Here is a 22,068-nt window from a genome sequence, read left to right on the forward strand (position 1 = left end):
TTAACCACTGCGCCACCAGGGAAGTCCCCCATGTAGATTTAATTTCACAGATCCTTCCAGGTCATGAGTACAATGAGTCTAAAATGTTTCAAACTGCCTTGGCCACACCCTGGACTAACCGGAAGAGTGGACCACTTTCTTTACATTTCTGAGCCCCAGTTTCCTTATCAGCCACCAGGGAAGCCCACATATATATTTTAGAACAGACCAAATTGAAATATTGGAACCATTCATATAATTCTACATCTCTAGGTTGATGCAAACTTCAGATTTTGGATTGGAATGATGGGGAAAATTAATCTCTTTCCAAAATCACCATAACCTCTGATGGCCCTCTGTTTCCAGCCAGATCCATTTATCCACCAGCACCTTCCATGGGCATCTAGATGCTTTTTGGCACACAAATAAGACTTCCTTTCCACTGTCAGTGTCCGCTCGCACTGAGGCCATTTGCGGATTTGGGTTCTGATCGATGACTTAGTTTAAATCCTTTGCCATTTAAGGCACTTCCAACTGGACCACTTTTCTACAACGCATTTGCCTTTTGACGGTTTATCTTTTTATAGTTGGTTTCATTGCAAAACACTTTTGTTTGGGGTTAATGCTGGGTCCTTTGAATAAAACATAGAGGAGCAAAGGTAGGTAGTAAACAGGCTTTTAGCAAGTACAGTTATTTTATTTTATGATAACAGCATTTCTCCAGGCACGAGAGAGCTGCAGTTTCCCCATTTAAACAATTCCAGTTTTCATAGGCAACACATCTGTCCTCATGCTATCATTTGCGTTCTTTTTGTTCATTGAAATGTTTATTGCAGTTTGCCTCTCCAAAATTGCATTTTGAAGCTGCTGCTCTAATGCCTTAGCAAAATTAGAAGTCGATGTTGAACATGCCGAAAGGACTGAGGATAGCGTACCAGACGCCAGCTCCATGATTGCTCAAAGAGAAAATTTGCATCCACTTTTTTTCCCCTAATGATGGTGTGAGCTAAAGGGTTGAAGGGGGTGTATGTGAGTGCTCTTGTCTAACGGTGAGATATAAAAAAATGAAATGTGGGATTGGAGATGATTAAAGCTTGCCTCTTTATTTAGGATCTTCTGGGAAAGGACATTTTGGAATTCTGCCACTCTGAGGACCAGAGCCATCTGCGGGAGAGCTTTCAGCAGGTACCACCAGTGCTCACTTACAGGTGACGTAGAAGCTGGCTACACATGGATGTAGTCCTTCGATGTGCCAGACAGGCCAAGCAGGGTCCCACCGAAGGCATCAGTCAGGGCCCCTGCCGTGAAGGGGCTCGCAGTCCAGGGGGGACGGCAGACCATCAGGAAGGAATTTCTGTTCATGGGAGAAGAGCAGAGGAGGGAGAGGTTGACAGTGTGGGGAAGAGGCCGGAACAGTCTCTGAGGGGAGGCAACAATTGGGATGGGTCTTAAAAGATGAGCAGAGAAGAAACGACATTCTAGACTGAGGGGCCAGCACCTGAGATGCAAAAGAGCATGGCTTTTTGGGAGAGTTGTGAGTAGCTCCTCACGGCTGGAGTGACACTGGCCCGCTTGTGGGGAGGAGGTGGGCAGTGGTCAAAGATGAGGCCGGTGAGGCCAAATTCTGAAGGGCCTCATGTGCCATTGCGAGGCGCTTAAATTCTCTCCTGAGTCGTTTAAGTGCGGATTCCCTTGAGGATTTGAAGTGGAGCAGTGTTTTTGAAAAACAATTTTGGCAGCCCAGGTATGCAGAAGAGACAAGGGTACGAAATAACTGGAACAAAAGACAAATTGGGAGCCTGCTTCAGTCACCCAGGTGAGAGGTGGTGAGACCTGAAATAGGGTAGGAGCAGCAGAGGAGGCGGTTGTGGGGTTAGTGATGCTTTGGATAGAGACAGTGAAGGAGAGAGAAGGATTGAGGATGACCGTGAGGGTCTGAGAGGAAGGCCACACCACTGACTGCATCCCGAGCATCATCATGATCAGCTGCTGTTTATTGAGCACCTACTATGTGCCAGGCGCTATGGAAATCCCTTTCGCACACACTGCTTTCCCGAATCTTCACGACAGTCACGGGAGATGGGCATTATTATCTTCATGCTACAGTGAGTCAAGTGAAGCTCAGTGAAGGAAGAGCACCTTAGGGCAGGCTTCTCACTGAGGACCTGCCACCTCCTGAGCCCGGGTCCACCTGGGAGGAGAGAGAGAGAGCCAGTTTCTCAAAGGGCTCCGGCGACTCGCTTCAGCCCCCGCAAAGAAAAGGACGGGTAATGTTACAGCAGAGGGGCCTTTAAATGACTTTTTAAGAGGGGATAATAGTTCGTCATTCATCTGAGAGAATAAGTCCTTGACATTCTGCTTTACAAGTGTTTCAGAATGAGGGCCTCTGACAGCTGAGCTCTCCTATTAAAGGCCTGGGTATGTCTGCACAAATAGATCTAGTGCTCCAATTACACGCCTCCTGCGCACGCAGATCTCATAACCCCTCCTGCGCGCTCCGCTCTGTTCTTCCCAAACATCACCAGCTCCTGGTTTTCTTTCCACCTGTCAGACTGCTTTGTCGTCCCTCTTCTGCCTGCGTCTCCAAGCCATGATGTCCTAGGGCTCTGTTACTGACCTTCTCTCCTTCTCTCTAATATCCCCCAGGCGATTTTTTTTCATTAAAAAAAGTGTTACTGGAGTATAGTTGATTTACAATGTTGTGTTAGTTTCAGGTGTACAGCAAAGTGATTCAGTTATACGTATACATGTATCCATTCTTTTTCAGATTCTTTTCCTATATAGGTTATCACAGAATACTGAGTAGAGTTCCCTGTGCTATATAGCAGGTTCTTTTTTTTTTTTTTTTTTTTTTTTTTTGCGGTACGCGGGCCTCTCACTGCTGTGGCCTCTCCCATTGCGGAGCACAGGCTCAGCGGCCATGGCTCACGGGCCCAGCCTTTCCGCGGCATGTGGGGTCTTCCCGGACCGGGGCACGAACCCGCGTCCCCTGCATCGGCAGGCGGACTCTCGACCACTGCGCCACCAGGGAAGCCCTATAGTAGGTTCTTGTTGGTTATCTATTTTATATACAGTAGTGTGCGTATGTTAATCCCAAGCTCTTAATTTATCCCTCCCCCCCGCCCAGTGTTTCCCCTTTAGTCACCATAAGTTTGTTTTCAAAATCTGTGAGTCTGTTTCTGTTTTGTAAATAGGACAAATACCGGTATGATATCACTCATAGGCAGAATCTAATTTTTTTTAATAATATAAATGAACTTATTTACAAAACAGAAACAGACTCTCCCAGGCGATTTTATCCACTGGATGACTTCAGTCCAGACCATCGCCTGCGGATATATAGGCACCTACCCCACCCTTGCACTCGAATGCCCGTTAACCTTCAAACATAGAATGCTCGATTCTCTTCTCACAGCCCACAATCTCCCTTGCACCACTGTCTTTCTGGTTGCAAAGGCCAGAAACCAAGAAACAGTCTTCTCTCCTCCCTTGATCTCCCTCCACACATCCAGCCCATCGAGTGCCCCTGTTACACCTCAAGAGACACCCGTAACCCGCCCCGTTCTCCCTCTCTTCGCTCCTACTGACCTTGCCTAGGCCACCCGTCCATATCTCTCATTTTGACTTTTGCAACAGCTCCCTGGCTGGTCTCCCTGCTTTTACTCTTGTCCCAGGCCAAACCATTCTGAAAACGTAAATTAGATTTTGCCACATCTTTACCTAAAAAGTGCCGACGGCTTTCCCGTGCACCTAGAAGCAGGTCCAAACCCCTTACTCACCACGGCTGCAGGAACCTTGCCCTGCGTGTCTCATCCACATGTGTTCACTACACATGGGCCACCCTGGCCTTCTTTTGGTTCCTTGAACACATTATGCTTTCTCCCACCTCAGGGCCTTTGCACGTGTCTCCTCTGACCCTCACTCTTCACGTGACTGACACCTCTTAGCTTTTAGGTTTTAACTCCTGTCACCTCAGAGACCCCATCAGTGACTACCCTAGCTGAGAAAGATCCCCTAACCTCCTTCTCAGTCCCTCATTTTTCCTCCACAGCAACTATTCCAGTTTTCAATTTTTTTCTTTGTCCGTTGATTTCCTTTTTTTTTTTTTTCTGTCTCCTCTACTAAAACATAAGCTCCCTGTGGGCACGCTCCACATCTGTGCTTTTCACCATCGTCTCCACCACTGGCTGTGGTGTTTGCATGTGGCTGCTCTTAATAAAGTAGTCTAAATGGACCATCACCCACAGCAGGTGACTTTCAGTTCAGAAAAAATGGGAAATCGGAATGGTTAAACATTCAGTAAACACTGCTATAGTATATCTCTTATGCCATCTTTGCTAAATATGTGGAAATTATTATGAACTGTGTGGTCTAGCATCGTCCCCTTTGGACTGGGTTGGCTTCGTTTTCATATGGAAATGAGGCTCTAACAGTGATGGGACACCCCCCACCAATCACTGTTGGTAACCAGCCAGACCCTTTGTCATACATTATCCTATATGATCCTCAATCCTTCACAGTATATTATCACCCCCACGTTTTTGCAGTGGAAACCAGGACTCAGAGAGGTTCAGTCACCTGCCCCAAGTCACACAGCAAGGCAATAACAGATCTAGGGCTGGAGGCTGCCTCCTTCCAAAGCATTCATCCCCATCACCAAAGCCCCACACCGGCCTCACCATTTGACAGCACCCCTGAGATTTTGAAAGAAAAAGAAGGAATTTAACATCGATCCCACGCTGGTATCTGGCTTAAGTAACGCTCGCTCTGAGAGCAGCCACCTCATTCCTCAGGCAGGAGGCAAAGCCCAAGCAACCACGCCCTAGAGGCGGCAGCCAGGGCAGGTCACAGGGCTCAGCGGGCAGCAGGCAGCAGCCACAGGGACATCCTGGGGAGCGCCAGGCCTGGGCCCCTCGCTTGTGTTCTTTGGGTTCTAGCCACCAGTGGTCGGGGTGAGGGACAAATGTTGATAAAGGGAAGTGGCTTGTTTTTGCAAAAGCACGGAGAAGGCTATGTCAGTTCGGAGTCAGCCCTTGAACTCTGGATTTAAACAAAAGTATTTGAATGGCCCTGACATGAGACCTTAGAGTGGGATCGAGTTTGTGAGGAATATTGAGGTTGGTTTGTGGGGTTGGCTGGGAATCCTGAGTTCACTCTGGTGTCTGCTCTTGGATTCCCTCTCTGGATCTCAGCTGACCTAGAAGTCAGATGAAAGAGTGGAACCCAGTGAGATTTAAGACAGGTTCCTTCTTCTCTCTGCTCAGATGCCTTCAGTGGTGACGGTGGTAGTAGTGGTGGTGGTGATGAGTAAAGCTGTTCTCAGGAAGAGCTGGGCTAGGCTGGGTTTATGCCTGGCCTTTGTGATCTAGGACACTAGCATCACACCTGAATAAGGCGCAGTTGAACATACCAGCCTGGCCTCCAGGCCTGGACTGTGATACCCACACTGCCTTAACGTGCCTAGTCTCATCCCCCATCGCACCTCAGGTCTTCCCGCCCCCAGACATCTGCTCACGCTGCGCCTTCTGCCAGGAGAGCCCCCCCCAGAAGGCGCAGCGTGTTCACTTGCCAACATTTTACCCAGACCCATCTCCCTCCAGGAACCCTTTCTGGATCCTGGGAAAGGCTGTCTCCTCGACTTGCTGGTAACCTGTGGCACCTGATCTTGATCTCAGGTGGCCTCGGCCTGCAGCAGCTTGAAGCAGGGCTTCCGGTTCCCGGCCAGAGATTGAGGTCAGGTCACGGCAGCGAGAGCACCAAATCCTAGCCACTAGACCAGTGGCCAGTGACAAGGCCCTGGCCCTTCAGCTTTGCAGAAAAGAATCCCACAATGACAGAAAGTAGTGAAACAAGTAAAATGTTCATTAGGAAAAAGAATATGTGTGGATAGACACACGGGCGGGCTCAGAGAGAGAATCGCTTATAGGGGGCATTTCTTCCCGTTTCCTTTGTCCAGTCACCTTGCTTTGCCTGGTTCTGAGCCCGTATTTGATTTATCTTAGGGTCCTCCCATGTATGCACGCATCTCTTAGCCAAGGTGGATTCTAGTGAAGAGGCCTACGGGTAGGTTGACATCACCTACTACAGGGTGGCTCCCCTTTCCTTTTTGACCTCCAAGGAGCCTTTCTTCACGTGTGTAGTCGGGAAGGTCTCCTTGACTTCGAGGATGAGGAATATGTGGTCTTTTATCTCTTATCTGGGCGGGGCCCAGCTCGTCTCTCACTCCTGCAATTTTGGAGTGTCTGCCCACAGCGGGGCAAACTCCAGCTGCTGAGCCTGGGACCCATCTATCTCCTGCCTCAATCTTATGTTTCTGTAGTGGTATTTGCTCTCTCTGAGTTACAGTTACCCATGCACCTGCCCTGCCTGTGCTAGGTGAGAAGCTCTTTGGGGACAAGTGTTCTGTCTCAGCTATAGTGATTCAAGAAAAGACAAGGGGCACAGGGGTCAGGTAGACCTGGGATCCCATCCTGTCTCTGCCCCTCCTTAGTCATAAGGCTTTGGCAGGATAGTTAACTCCTTTAAGGCTCAGTTTCCAGTTACACAAAATACTGCTGTGAGGACTGCGTGAGGTAACACGCACAAGATGCTTGCCCGTCGGCCCCGAGGCGGGTGCAGGGCTGCGCTCCCTCCCCCGGCTCTTTAGCCACAGCTCCAAGGGCTGAGCTTGCACACGCCGTGCCTTGGGAGTGTTTGTTACATGGAGTTAAAAAATTTCACACCATCTCAGGCATCCTGCTTAGAGGAAACATGAAAAGGTTCCATCCGCGAGCTTCAGAGTGTGGAAGACGTGGTCTCACGACGGGGGCGCTGCCTGTGTCCCGTGTGCTTTGTGCAGACTCAGAGGAGGACCCCTCAGAACATCGACTTGAGGGGCACGTGGCCTTGACCTCTGGCCAGCTTCCTGTTGGGGCTGCAGGCCGGCTGGCAGGCACCCCTGAGCTCCCGGCCTGGCCTCGCCCCACGGCTATGCTTCCTCACGTGAGGTGTCAGGAAGGGTCTCCCCTCCTTGCGCTTTTGGTCTGGTTTCTTTATCACGTGGACTTTCCCACCAGGGAGCCCAGCACCCTCAGGTTTCATCTCATCCTGCTCCCCAGGGGTGGTGCAGAGAGAGGATGGCCGCTCCGGCTGCATCAGCCCAGGGCACGGGGCCAAAGATGCATCAGGTCGGCTCAGGAAATGTGCTTGAGGGGCCTGCTCTGTGCCGGGCCCTGGGCTGAGGGTGGGGGAGACTCAGTGACCGAGGGGTCCCTGCCCCCAGACTGGCTACTGACATCCAACCTGGAATAAAGCACAAGTGCCTCCCCGACCCCTAGGACCAGGTCCCCATTCTCATCTCTGGTCACACTATGGTCTGCAGTCGGGCCGGCCCGCTGCCCAGTGCCTGGGGCCTTCCCATCCTGAAGGCCAGGAGGGGGCGCTCCTGTTTGCCTTGCTTTGTCCTGGGTGCATGAGCACAGCCAGGCCCAGACGCACCAGCCATCTGTGTCCTTTCTCCTCACGTTCCTGCTTCAGCCGAGAACTGCCCCTGAGAACTGCTGCTTTCTGCACCTGCGCCCGCCCGCCTCCGCATCTCCAGGTTTCTGTGTGTGATAGATCGTGTGTGTCTGCACAGAGCAGGAAAGCCAGCCGTGTGTCCGCTGAAACACACTTGTGGTTTGGAAGCAAGATCTTGGTTCCTGTCCCAGCTTTTCCACCAAAGTTGTCCAATCTTGGGCAACTTATTTCTGTGACACTCAGCGTTATCCTCTGTAAATAGTAAAGCCCACCTCACCTAGTTCTTGTGAGGGTTTACATTTGGAAGTATTCTGGAAACCATACTGCGACATAAAAGTAATCGTAGAGGGACTTCCCTGGCAGTCCAGTGATTAAGACTCCACGCTTCCACTGCAGGGAGCACGGGTTCAATCCCTGGTCAGGAAACTAAGATCCTTCGTGCCACACAGCACAGCCAAAAAAAAAAAAAAAAAGGGTAATAATAGATACATGCATACAAAGAGATAATGCATAGAAGTTAGTTATTTTATTTTATCTCCTCCCAGAGAGTATATTTAATCCAATCTACAATGTTAAACAGAGGTTAAGAATTTCTTAATGAGAGGTATGAATAAATAAACCCATGAATACAATGTCACGACATAGCTGAGTATGAGAGCCTTACTTCACGGGAGCACTGTCACCAAACCCAGAGCGCCCTAGCAGCCAAGGCAAAAAGGGAAACCCTCCAGCTTGCAGAGTTCTCATGATCTGATTTGTAAACGCCGAAACGTTCTGATATCAAATGGGCATTGACTAGTTGGTTTCTCACACGGTGGTGACAGAACAACCTAAATTCAGTGCCCTGCCTCACAGGGGAAGTGGACAGAGGGCTCCCGTCAGGTGACCGCTCTCTCCCACCCCCACCCTCCCTCCGTGCCTGTCTTTGGCTACGATGCTCCTGTCCTGAGCTCCCGCTGGCTGCCTCCCCCTCCTCTGTCTGGCACCATCCTTCCTCCTGCTGACTCCCTTCTCCAAATGTTTGCTCAGGTGGTGAAGCTGAAAGGCCAAGTGCTGTCGGTCATGTATCGATTCCGCACCAAGAACCGGGAGTGGGTGTTAATCCGCACCAGCAGCTTCACCTTCCAGAACCCCTATTCTGATGAGATCGAGTACGTCATCTGCACCAACACCAATGTCAAGTACGTACCTTCCCCTCCCGGAGCCCCTCTCAATTCCCTCCTGAGGTGTGAGACCCCAGCGGCCCTCCCGCTCCGTCAGCACAGTCGGTTCGAGGTACTCTGGTTTCCCATGCTGTTTCCTCTGCAGAGCCCAGCAGGGCAGAGCTGGGGGCTTCCTCGTGCCTCTGCCGTGTACCTGCCGCCTGACCTGGTTTCGTGATCCTGCTGAAGCCGGGGGCAGAGGAGTGAGGCTGAGCCTCTTGGCAGCGCTAGGGTGTCGGGGCAGGCGGCGTGGGGGTGGGCACCCCCGGGACACGTGGTTTCTCTTCTGCCTGATCACTGACGCAGTCCTCCCAAGATCTTTGCTGGCATCACCACGGCTGTGTCCCGTGCATGTTAACACACAGACCCGAGCTCCGGTCTTGGCCCCCCTGACTTCCCAGCCATGTGATCTTGACTGCTGTGTCCCCTCATTCCTCACGTGTGGAAGGGGTGATAACACCTCCCTCTCAGGTTCCCGTGAGGATTAGATGAGGTCCGGCTCCTAGATACAGACGGGTCATGCCTCCTCTCCGGACTTCCTCTCGAGGAAATAGAAGTCCAGAGAACCAACAGGAACAAAGGCAAAATGATGTTTAGGTGTGTGGCAGGAATTGTAGCCTTCAGGGGCGTGCGATGAGCTGACTGGTGAAACTGTCACCGTGGCTCCCCGTACCGGTCAGTGCACTGCCGTCCTCCACTTCCTCAGGTCCGATACTGAGTCCATGGAGTCTGTTCCCACCCTGGCCACCTCCCATCTTCATGTGCTAGCAGCCCCCCCGGGCACCGATGCCTCCGGGCACTCACTGTGACCTCCTGGCCTCCCTCAGGGCTCTCCATTGCCATATCCCAGCTCCCTGGGTTTGGGGGTTCCCATCTGGGTCCCACAAAGCAGCCTCCTTTCCAGGCAGCACCCTCAGTGTCTCGGCTTTGGCCCTGCTCCTGGGCCACAAGGCACAGAGCTTGACAGGTGGGTCCACACAAGATCCCTCAGAGGACAGGTGACCTGGGTTTCAATCCCAGCTCCCACCTGGCAAGTCACCTGCTCTTTTGAAGCCTCAGTTGCTCATCTGTAAAATGGGGAGAATAACAGAACACCGCCCACCCCCCCGCCTCGGATCCTGCGCGTAGACGGTGTGTGTGAATCGCCCTGGCGGAGTAGCAGCCCTGGGCGGTGGGGTCTGCAGCAGTCAGCACCAATGCTCTGGAGGTGGCAGCAACCCCTCTGCCACCTGCCGCCGCTGCTCGGGTTTCTTGGCTTGTTGTCTACGGGCTGCCCCAGATCCGCTAAGTGCGCGCTTCCTTCGAACCCTGCGCACATCGTGTTGCCTTCCAGCGAACAGAGAAGCCAGGGCCCTCCGCGTGAACCTCTCCCTGTTCATGTGGGGGCCTGTCTCCATCCCCTCCACTCCTGCTCTGCTGGCTTCTCCCTCCAGGGCCAAGCCCTCCATTTGCTTTCTAGCTCCCAGCGCATCCTCTGTCTCCCGTGGCCCCTGGGTTCTCGTCCAGTCCCGCCACAGCCTCCCTCCCAGGCCCTCACCTAGCCACGTGTCTTCCTGATCTTGGAAAAACCCTGTCTTGCCAATCCTCCTTGCTTTCCTCCCACCTGGCCCTGCCACCTGTCTGTACTGGAGCCCCCTCACCATGCATCTCTTCTTGACCCCCGAGAGCCTGGCTGTGGCACCCAGCTCTGCTAACTTGCTTTCCCAGCAGCCACCAGGGACCCCATCAATAACTCGTTCTCACTGGTCATTCTTCCCAGACTGTCTGGCCAACTCCTCTTTTTGTCTTTTTCTTTTTTTATTATAATATAAATTAATTTATATATTTATTTATTTTGGGCTGCCTTGGGTCTTTGTTGCTGTGTGTGGGCTTTCTCTAGTTGCGGCGAGCAGGGGCTGCTCTTTGTTGCGGTGCACGGGCTTCTCATTGTCGTGGCTCTCCTTGTTGCAGAGCGCAGGCTCTAGGTGCACGGGCTTCATTAGTTGTGGCTCGCAGGCTCTAGAGTGCAGGCTCAGTTGTGGCGCATGGGCTCAGTAGTTGTGGCTCGTGGGCTCTAGAGCGCAGCCTCAGGAGTTGTGGCGCATGGGCTCCATAGTTGTGGCTCGCGGGCTCTAGAGCGCAGGCTCAGTTGTGGCACACGGGCTCAGTAGTTGTGGCTCGCGGGCTCTAGAGCGCAGGCTCAGGAGTTGTGGCGCATGGGCTTGGTTGCTCTGTGGCATGTGGGATCTTCCCGCACCAGGGCTCGAACCCAACTCCCCTGAATTGGCAGGCAGATTCTCAACCACTGCGCCACCAGGGAAGTCCCGACTCCTCTTTCTTTACATCTTATCCCTCGGCTTACTTGATTCTGATTCTTCTTACACCTCCATATTCTAGCCAGGGCTTTGCTGGTGGTGAGAATAACAGGAGGAAATATAGCTGTAGGTCCAGGTATGCAAAAAGATAATGCTATTATGTTTTAATAACTGACTTTGTCTAGTCACTGCTTGGTAAACTCAGTCAAATGGAGGGGGTTTTGCTTCTCCCACTTCCCCCGACCTGGGCAGGAGAGGGAGCCGAGCGGCACCTGCTAGTGCCAGGCCTATGTCCCGCCCTGGCCTTGGGGAAAATGGTGAATCTCAAGAAACAGGAGGAAGAGTCAGACGGGCAGGGCTCAGGATCCCATGGCTCCTTCTTCATTCCACAGAGCGGATGTGGAGTGAGACACAGGCCTGACCTCCAGGAGCTCCTAGGATGAAGGTAACAGGTGTGCTCATTGACCTGGAGCCAGGGACGGGCAGTGGGAGCCCCGGGGGACGAGGCTGAAGTGAGCGAGAGAGCAACAGACCTGCTCGGCATCTGTTCAAGCCACAGCTCATCTGCAGGCTCCCCCTGCCTGTCCCGGCCTCTCTCCAGCCCCGCCAGCTGCCTGTACCCGAAGCCGTGGAAACGGGCAGGCCGGCCACGCATTCTGTGCCGTGGTCACTCTCCTAGAACGTTCACCCTTTTTTTTTTTGCGGTACGCGGGCCTCTCACTGTTGTGGCCTCTCCCGTTGCGGAGCACAGGCTCCGGACGAGCAGGCTCAGCGGCCATGGCTCACGGGCTCAGCCGCTCTGCGGCACGTGGGATCTTCCCGGACCGGGGCACGAACCCGTGTCCCCTGCATCGGCAGGCGGACTCTCAACCGTTGCACCACCAGGGAAGCCCCCGCCCTCTTGATGCCCACCTGTTGACTGGCTCTTAGCGCAAGGTGCCTCCTGCTACGATCCTGTCCCTCTTCTCTTCCATTCATCCCTGCCTGCCTCCCTGCCCCACGCCCGCCGCGTGTGTGGTGCCTGATGTCTGTGGCTGGCTGCGAGAGAACCTCTGAGGGTGTGGCAGGAACAGCCCACCTGTCACTGAACCTGCTCAAGTGCGGGCCTCCCTCTGCAGTGGAGAGCATGGTCCCAGGCTGGGCACCGGGCAGAGTCCTCTAGACTTAGGGCAGAAGAACAGACTGAAGCCCCCTTTTTTGGGGTTTTGGTAGTTTTACCTTTTTCACCATTCATTCACTTCTAACATGAATACAAGCTTCAGCCATCACGGTCGCGTGCCTTGTTGCGACTCAGTTCAACGCAGTGGGTAGTCACTGAGCACTGTGCCAGGCGTCCAGTAAACTCAGGACGCCTCTGTTCTGGTCTCTGCACCACCACCACCCCGCCTCCCCGGAAGGCTCCCATCACGTGGAGAGCGTGAGAAGTAGGCAGCAGGAGGGAGGGACAGGTAAAAACGCCATCACGAGGGCACAGGGGAGACAGAGAATTCACGCTTCCACACAGGGCCTCCGAGAAAGCATCCCCAGCAGGTAGCGTTGCAGCGGAGCCTGGAAGGAAAGTGAAGCCCTTCCTCCTAAAAGCAGTCACAGGCAGAGGTTTTGATTATTTCCTGGAAGTCAGACATCGTTGACAAAACAGAACATTCTGTCCCCGGGGGTGTCCCTACATCTTTTCTCAGGACGATTGCTCCTGGCAGCTCACTGAGGTTAGATGGGGTGACGATGTCCCTCGGCACATGGCCTCACACCAGAGGCCTGAACTATTGTCTGCTGGACCAAAAGGTCTTCAGTGGGTAAAGATGGTAGGAAATGTTTACTGTGGACAGTAGAGGGCAGTGACAACTGTCACGAGAACCGTCCGCCCTGCTTCACATTTGTGGCTAAACGTCGCCAGCAGTAGGCAGACTTGTTATGCAGAGGTCCTTACATGCTCTGTGCTGGCAGGGCCGGGGGCGGGGGGGGGGGGGGGGGTGGGAGGGAGTTGCAAACCCCGTTGCATTCAGTCAGGAGCATTGAAAAGAAACTCCCCAGGGAAATGGAGTGTTAATGGGCAGCATTTGAAGCTGCTGAGAAGAAGGCCTCTTTGTCACCCTTGCTTATTTTCCTGGTACGTTGATGGAGGAAAATGGAGCGAAGTGCAGGAAACACAGACTCCCATTTCACACACTGGTGGCACAACTTTGAAACGTGCCCACGTCTTAGGGTCTAGTGATCGACACTGTTTCAGGTAGACAAGCCGTGGGCATCTTGGTGCAGGAGTCATTCGCACCACCCAGGGGCTGTGCTTTCCTTCGCGGGGACGGAAGGCAGCCCTTTGACTCTGCTGGGTGTGAGCCCTGTTTGTGCCACAGCCCCTTGCAAAGTCACTGTGGGTCTTCATAACCACAGCTGTGTGTTGTGCCTGTGTGTCCTTGAAACTCCACCACGCCCGTAGTCACGGTGGGCGTCTCAGGGCCCGCCGTCCAACCCCACGTCTTCAGGGACGGCTGTCTCGGGCCCAGCCCCCCTGGCCGGTAGTTGGCAGGATGTGGGAGCAGGGAGTAAAAGGAAGCAAAGGAGACCTACAAGGAAGGTGTCACTCCTGGTCTCTGCAGAACTTAGAGAAGGGGAAGGGGCCAAAACACCCTGTCACCAAGCCCCATCCTGGCACTTGTCTTGGGTCCTGCCCTCTCATCCACCTGCAACAGACAACCTGGCAGAGAACCGGCCCCCAGTTTCCGTCTGGGGTCCTCTCTGGCCCTCCTTCTCCTCCTCTGCCCCTTCTCCGATGACCCCATCCAGGCCTTTGCCATCTCCTGGGTGAGCATCCGTCCTCCTTCCTGACCGGTTCCTCTTGCCTTCCATCCGGCCCCAGACGCCATCTCTCTAAAACCGCACTCACACTGCACCCTGTCCCTGATCAGAACAGTTCCAAAGCCCTTGACAGGCACCCAGAGTCCTTCACAATGGGCATGCAGACAGCGCTCAGTCAATGGTGGGTATTATTCGCCTCGCTCTGGTCAGCTGAGCTTGCCCAGCCCCTAGATGGCTCCAAGCTGGATTCCGGTTCCACCCAGGGGTGCGATCACACGCTGCCCCCGAATGCCCCCCTAATGGCTGGTTGCTCACTTACTCAGGCTGAGTAAAAGCCTCCATTCTGGGAGCGTCAGAGATAAATAGACAGGATCTGCCCGACATCCTGCGCCTTCCCGTGCAGGGAGGCCACACGGACAGGAAGCCTGGGCTTGATGCGTCTGGCTTCTAACCATCAGCTCTAGTCCCCCAGCTAGTGGGCAGGGGCCAGGGGGCAGCGGTCGGGGGCAGTGGCAGCCCGGTTCCCTCAGGTCCCTCCCGTGCACTGTCAGTCAGCTTGCAGCCGAGCTGCCGTTTGTCTCCCTCTCTGGAATTTGCAAGCACACCAAGGTTTATTTTTATTCCGTTGCCGTGAAATGTCCGAGAAAGCTCCTTTGGCTTCTTCTCAGGATGGGGCGGCCTGCAGGTCAGCATTTCTTCCCCATGCACTCGGCTACGGAAGCGGAAACCAAAGGCCAGGACAGAGAATCTGATGTCCAGACCACAGGGGGAGTGAGGTTAGGATCCTTGGGATTTGCCAGCCAAGGCTGAGACTTTATTTTCCTTCTACGGTGAAAGTTGCTTTCTGTGGTCTCAAAGCCCCCAGAAGCAACAGAGCTGAGAACAAACTCCCATCGTAACACCTCAGGCCCTGACCACACTTCTGTGCAAATTAGAAGCCCATCTTCCCTACATCGCAGACCAGCCCCAGGGTACACAGCAGGGTGAGTGGAGAGGTCTGGGTTTCTGCCCTGTTCACCCCACGGCCGGGCCCCAGGCACAGCAGCACAACTGCCCACTCACCAAGATTCTGTGCTTGGACTGGACACCAAGGCTGAGCCGCAAGGTAGGAGTGGTCATTATTTCCTGGAAAAATGCTTGTGGGTTGAAGGTTGGGCCCTGGGAAACTTGTGAAAGGAAGAAAGGGTGGTCCACGGATTCCCGCCATGAAGGAGAGTTCACTGCTCCAAAAATCCCAAAGCACAGGTCTTTTTTTTCTCTCCCACCTGGTGGCTCAAGGTGGTGTCTTGTGGGGCCCACAGCTCTGGAATGGGAGGCGTGACATGATGGTTCCTGTTACACCTGTGGGACAGAGTGCGGGGTCTGCAACCAGACAGACTTGGCTTTGAGTCCTGTGTGCACCACACAGAACTGTGTCACTGAGCCTCAGTTTCTTTATCTGTAAAATGGGACTTTTGCAGAGATGTGAAAACAGTAGCGAAGTACTGGCTCTGGGTACTACGCTCAGATTTTAGAGGCCCTGCAAATGAAAGATGAGGGTGCCCTCAAGATGTAAATCAAAATAAAAGAAAAAAAAACTGTCAAGTAAGAATAAGAAAATATAGAAAGTTGTGGTGATTTTTCTGTTGATGATTGTATCGATTCTTTAAAATGTTTCTGAAATACCCGTTTTTTTGAAAATTATTTTTAGTGCTCCTGTTTCCTGGTGTTACAAGCATAGGCTTAGACTGCCTGGTGGGCAATCTCAGGAAGCTGGTTTTATTGTTAACCTTTTCCCTGGGCTCTCACACCAAGGTGGGAAGACATACTGTGTGCTCAGATAGAACCTCATTCTTCCCGTGTCGTGGCCTTAACTCAACGTACCGCAATTGCTTGCCACCTTGTCTGTTTTCCTCGGGAGGTTGTCAGCTCGCCAGGGGCAGAGACCACATAGGTTCTGAGTCATCACCCTCTCTCCAGTGCCTGGCACAGAGCTTGGCGTAGGTATTTCAGCACACTTCACTGAAGACATGGCTCACCCGGGCTTAGTTCCAAATAAACTATTCACTGGGTCCTCCAACTGGGGTCCTTTTCTAGGATGTCTTCCCTTACAGGGGACACACACGCCAGGGGCACCAAGTGAAAGGCACGGCTGGAGGAGTGAATAGTGTTCGGACCGTACATCTCTGAATGCTGAGAAAAAGAGTTGAGAAGCACAATTCAAGTTCTTTTGTGTTTCTCCAGGGCAGAATTGGAACTCAAACTGGGAGTTGCAGGAAGGTAGATTTGGTCTGTTTTGGGGACAGACTTTTTATATTGTTTCTGTCTACAAATGGAGCAGGCTGCCTCGGAAAGGAGCAAGCTCCCCAGGACAGTGGCGGTCGGGCAGAGACTGGCCAGTGGCCCATCTGAGATGATGTATCAATACTAGGGACTGCTCCAGCTGGGGAGCTGGGGACCAGATCCCCTCTGTTCATTCCGTTCCTAGTTGCTGAGAATAGTCAGGAAAAGGAATGCTTCCGCACTTGATGTTAGAAAGTCTCTTCGTTCTCAGTCTTCACCGCCTACCAGCCTGGCGGTTGTGTTGACGTTCGTGTTTGCCCTTTGAGACCTTGTTTCCACACTCTGCCCTGTTATGTGCCCGGGAAGGGCCAACGTTGAACCCTATGGACAGGAACGAGAGGGTTTCCAGTTGTCCGGCCAGTGGAGGGACAGGCTGCAGACAGTGGGGCGAGGGGAGGCCGGCCACCTCCCAAGGCGAGCGGAGGCTGCATCCATCATCAAGCAGCTGATCCCTGCCGGCTCCCCCTGCCCCTTCAGCCCGGGGGGAAGTTGGGCTTCCCCCCACTGCTGCTAGCCCAGGGGTTCTTCAGTATCCAAGCCGAGTCTCCCTTACCACTGTCCCACACCTGCCAAGTAACCCCTTCCCTACACCCTCTTTGATCACCCCTTCCAAGAGCGCCATCCAGTCTCTGCAGCCCGTTAGCCTCTCTGGGCCTCAGTTTCCCCACTTGTAAAGGGAGTTTCTAAAATATCTACCTCGAGGGTTAGCTCACGGTGAGGCTGACGTGAGTTGCGTGAGTGCAGAGCCGTAGCAGAGGGCTGGGGCGGATGCACAGTGGATGCCGGCGTCTTTGCCCTCCCCCTGGCCCAACTACACCGCTCCTCCGAGGGGGGCCCTCCAGATCCTGATGATTCAGGTTGCAGTTATCCCACTGTGAGCTCGCAGTGGCCCCTCTGCAGGGACCTGCTCCCCTGACTGAGCCGATCCACACCAGCCCACCCCTCCGTTCCTCCCCGTGGAGTGTCTAGTGAGCTCTCCGTGCACCTCACACCCCGAGTGAAGGCGGGGGGAATCTGTGAGCTGTCCCTCCAGGGGTCCTGCCACCTCCCTGTCCAGGGCGTGGCCAGGGATGAGAAAAGCTTGATGTCCAGAGATGTACAAAGGGACCCCCTAGGATCATTCTTGCCTTAAAATAGTGAAATAGTGAAAACGAAAATCTATCCAATTAATGCAAGCACTTAAGATATTTTTTTCCATGTTCCAAATCTTATTCACCCACATAGGACATAACGTTTGTAGCCATAATCATAGCGTCCGTAACATTTCGTGCTGAACTTTTCCACACACTCTTATCACACCTTCTGGTGTTTCCAGGTGGTCTTCACAGTGGCCACTGCTGGTGACCGTGGAGGATTTCCTCAGCAAATTAATATACGTAGTTTACCAAGCCGCTCCCCTATTATAGCCAGCTTTGCGTGGATAGCTCTTGTTTCCTGCCCCTGAATCATTTCCTTAGCAGAAACCCCAGCAGCAGGGGGACCACCTGGAAGGGAAGGGTGTGGCCCTGGCCGTACCTCCTAATGTGGTCACCGTACTGCTTTCCAAGAAGATTGCGTCCACACACGCTTCTCCTACAGAGTGTGAGCTGAGTGGTTTCAACACCAAGCCAACACACTAAGCATGTTTTTACTAACTTAGTAGGTGAAAAATTATACTTCGAGGTTATTTTAATTTGCACTTATTTTGTTTATTTTAGTGGTGAAAATATTTCCCTAATTACTTGCTTGTTATATGTATATACATGTTATATGTATACATATTGCATATTACATATTTGTTTATGCTTGAATGGTCTGTTCATGTCCTTTAAACTGATGCACGGGCAAGGGTGGGGGACTGATTTTTGTCAGTAATTTGCCAGTAAGATTTTGTCTGACATCCTTGTTGGTGTTTAAGGGTCATCCTGCCCCTTTTTTAGGCTCTGAGCTGCAGGACTCACTGCGCCTTGAAAGTAACCCAGTTTCCATACTTTAAAACGTCAAGCAACCATTCCCTCTAAGTAGTCTTTTGGTTTCCCAAGTCAAGCAGCCCAGTACCGTGCAGAGAGCAGAGCAAGCCGGGTCAGACGCGTGAGGTCAGATCCTGGCTCTGTCGTGTCAGAGCCACTTGCTGGTCAGCCAACTGGGACAACCGCTTGGCCTCTTTTGACTTCCATCTCTTAACTTTAATGTGGGGTAAAGTAACCACTGTGAAAATTTAGCGTGAGACTTGGATGGGATGATGTCACCTCCTACCAGCTTACAGGGAAACAAACATTGGCTGAAGCCAACAGCATCGTTGGGCTTTTCTGAATTTTGCCTTAAATGTTTTTCTCTTTTAATGTTGGTGTCTTTTACCCTGCATAAAATGAAGTCATAAATCAAAACTTATTTCCTAAATATTGGCGGCCTACACTTGAAAGACAAGGCTTGGGGTCTTGATTTGGGACATAAAAATAATGAAATCTGTCATAACTGAGAACAGTTTAGAGATCCATCGGCCGTTGCCTTCTGTGCCCTTGGGGAGCGGGGACAGTTGTGGCTCCGCCCCGTCAGCACCACTTCTGTTCTTCGTGACTGCTGACTCCTTGTTTCCCAGGCAGCTTCAGCAGCAGCAGGCGGAATTGGAGGTGCACCAGAGAGACGGGTTGTCATCCTACGACTTACCGCAGGTGAATTTCTGGAAAGCGCTTTCCCAGTTGGAACTGTCTCCAACCAAAGGACTGCAGACTAAATCTATTCCTTAGCTTGAGCCCCTCAGCTCAAGAGGTGCTGTCTCGCCCTCTACCCACCCTGCAAAAAGCATTTTGGTCCCCGGAATGGGGCGGGGGGTCGGCTGTGACTCTTCCATGCAGAGCCAAGCCAAGCCATGAAGAGTGTAAAACAGGAAGCGCTAGGAGACGCGGTCAGCCAGCACAGTAAGTGCCCTACATACGAACCTTCAAGCTGCGAGCTTTCAAAGATGCGAACGTGCATTCACACGTCCAGTCACGGAAGTTAGCTCACGTGTCTGGCGTACATTGTCACATGCGTGCGTCCTCTACAAGTGACTGTGCTTTTGTGTACTTTACAGTAGAGAGTACAGTCCTACAGTATCTTTATTTCAAGCCCAGGATGTCCGGAAGCAAGTGTAAAAGCTGCAGTGATGTAGCTGGTACTAGTGTACTTTTCAAGGTACTGTACTGTAAGATTAAAAAGGTCTTCTTTATGTTTTGTTTGTTTTTTATGTAGTATTTGTGTGAAAAGTATGATAAACCTATTACAGTACAGTACTATAGAGCCGATTGTGTTAGTTGGGGACCTAAGCTAACTTTGTTGGACTTACAAACAAGTTGGACTTAAGAACATGCTCTCGGAACAGAACTCGTTCGTATGGAGGGGACTTACTGGTGCTGAGATGCAGAGGCTGTGTGGGAGCTAACCCTAAGCCTAACCCTAACCCTAACCCTAAGCCAGCACGGCTTTGAACTGTGTCAGCCCTGCAGCCTCCTCGCTGCTTCTCCCGCCTTTAGTCTGAGCCGCTCTGTTCTCAGCACACTTGCCCGGTCACAGCCTGTGTCTCCCACTTCACCGCCCTGTCCCCTTTCCTTCTCCCATCTCCCCAGGCCCCACTGCGGGAGAAACCGCAGCTCGTGTTGGTATTTGGCCTCTCTCTCCAATTAAACTTTATGTTCACTTTTCCCAATATTTAGACTAGGTTGATTATTTTTATTTATCTCTCTCCAAGTGATCAGTGGGACCCCAGTGACCTTTCTGTGACCTCTCGTTCACACCCCCGCCCGTCTGTTCTTGGCTTTCCTGTACAGAAAAGCTCCTGCCCTACACAACACCGAAGGCTGAAACGCCAGCAATTCTGAGGGAGGGGGATCTGGTGGAGGCAAACAGGTGACCTCTGGGAGCGTTTGCTCTGCACCTCACACACAGGATGCTCTTGTGTTTTCATGTACAAACAGGTTCCTGTCTCCAACCTACCAGCCGGGGTTCACGAGGCCGGGAAGTCTGTGGAAAAGGCAGACTCAATCTTTTCCCAGGAAAGAGATCCGCGGTTTGCCGAGATGTTTGCAGGAATCAGTGCATGTAAGTTTCCAAAGGATGCTGAGGTCGTGAGATTGTGGGGTTTATAGTCGCTGTCCAGCCATTTGGAGGCAGCCACCCTTGAGGGTGAATTTACAGCGACTTCTACAGGGTAGAAAAGTAGCACCAAATACAGGGGTTCCAGTGGATCCTCTCTACTCCTGGCCTCGCCTCTCATTTACCCGTTACCTGGGGCAACCAACCTGGAGCCTCTGACATCTCATCTTCAAAATTTGAGGAACTGGAATAAATGAGCACTATTAATCATGGTAGAATTTAGTTTTATCAAGACAAAGACATGTCCCTATAAAAATATATATATCTTGGGACTTACCTGGTGGTGCAGTGGTTAAGAATCCGCCTGCCAATACAGGGGGCACGGGTTTGAGCCCCAGTCCGGGAAGATCCCACATGCTGTGGAGCAACTAAGCCCGTGAGCCACAGCTACTGAGCCCACAACTACTGAAGCCCGCGCACCTAGAGCCTGTGCTCTGCGACAAGAGAAGCCACCGCAATGAGCGCACTGCAACCAAGAGTAGCCCCCGCTCGCCACAACTAGAGAAAGCCCGCGCGCAGCAACGAAGACCCAACGCAGCCAAAAATAAATAAATTTATTTAAAAAAAAGAATCTCAACTTAATCTCTAATGCAGAGAGGACTGCATTTTAAAATAGAAATATGCAGTAAAAAGGAAAATAAAAATTATCCAGTATTCTACCACCCGGATTTAATCTTTTTTAACTTTTTAAAAGTCATCCTTTTTGTCTTTTTCTGCACATGTGAAATCTTTTTATATACAAAACCGAGCTCCTGCTGTTCGGTAGCTTACTTTTTCACATGACAATTTATTATGAACGTCATTCTAGATTATTAAATGGTCTAAATCGTATTTACCGCCTGCGTAGTTTCCATTGTATGGGTGTTCCACGGCGCATCCTTCATGGTGGTCACTGGGGTGCTCACCTGTGTTAGCACTGCAGTTAGAGAAAATGGCGCCATTCTTGGGACTCCGCTGGCGGTCCAGTGGTTAAGACTCTGTGCCTCCACTGCAGGGGACTCGGGTTCAATCCCTGGTCGGAGAGCTAAGATCCCACATGCTGCGAGGGGCGGCCAAAAATAAATAAATAAATAATAAAAAGGTATAAGAAATTTTTTTAAAAAAGAAAATGGTGCTGTTCAAAGTTCAGGTGTCACGTGGAACCCACGTGTGCAGCTGCCTCACTCGCCCACTCAGACTGCCGCTCAGATCAGCAACATATAAAACTTGGAAATGTCCTTGTCAGTTCCAAAATTCAGGGAAAAGATTCCATTTTCGTGTAATCTGTGAGATACAGTGTAATCGGGATCAGCTGAAGGGAGAAACCGGCCGACTCACGCCATGGAAGCGTGGGGAACGCAGTAATGGGAAGGGACCCCCATTAGCGTCCTCCTAGGACTAAGGAACTGGGGTCAGCACGGGCCACAGGGAGGACAGAGAGGCCCCGGGCAGCTGGGAGAGAGCAGTTCTCAGGCCTCCTGCTGCCAGCACCTGTAGTGGAAGACCCCAGCCCTCGTGCCCATGTGGCTGTGAGCCAGATGCTATGAGAGTAGGGAGCGCGCTGGAGCTGCCTGAACTTAGAACAGCAACAGAGAACAGACCTGTTAGCATGACGGGGAGGCTCCCCTCTGGTGGTTCCCACCGGCCATCCAGATGTGCCACCCACCCACAGCGGTATTTCCTCAACTTTTATAGAGAAACGTAATTTCATCCAGCAAGAGGAAACAATAGCAAAAGTTCCTCTTCCTCTCAGATAAGCCTGAACTATTTGGTCAGATACCCACAGCATTTCTGGGAAACCCATTTGAAATTTTAATATTCTACAAACATAGACCTTTTCCCATAAAGATGACAAAATAGAAAAAAAATTAACAGAAGAGGAAAAAGAAGGG

At 52.0% G+C, this 22,068-nt stretch overlaps 1 protein-coding gene across 4 annotated transcripts in view; it reads left to right on the forward strand.

Annotated features, from left to right (window-relative positions):
* Positions 1–22,068, forward strand: part of ARNT2 (aryl hydrocarbon receptor nuclear translocator 2) — a 197,945-nt gene that overhangs the window by 150,669 nt on the left and 25,208 nt on the right. For all 4 annotated transcript variants that reach the window (XM_029236793.1, XM_029236794.1, XM_029236795.1 and 1 more), the window contains 4 exons: positions 1,090–1,164; positions 8,506–8,657; positions 18,666–18,738; positions 20,020–20,143. In XM_029236793.1, the coding sequence (XP_029092626.1) occupies positions 1,090–1,164; positions 8,506–8,657; positions 18,666–18,738; positions 20,020–20,143 (424 nt within the window). The remainder of the gene's footprint in view (positions 1–1,089; positions 1,165–8,505; positions 8,658–18,665; positions 18,739–20,019; positions 20,144–22,068) is intronic.

This window comes from Monodon monoceros, unplaced genomic scaffold (assembly GCF_005190385.1).
Source record: "Monodon monoceros isolate NGI ecotype Baffin Bay Population unplaced genomic scaffold, NGI_Narwhal_1 Super_Scaffold_21, whole genome shotgun sequence".
NCBI lineage: Eukaryota > Metazoa > Chordata > Mammalia > Artiodactyla > Monodontidae > Monodon > Monodon monoceros.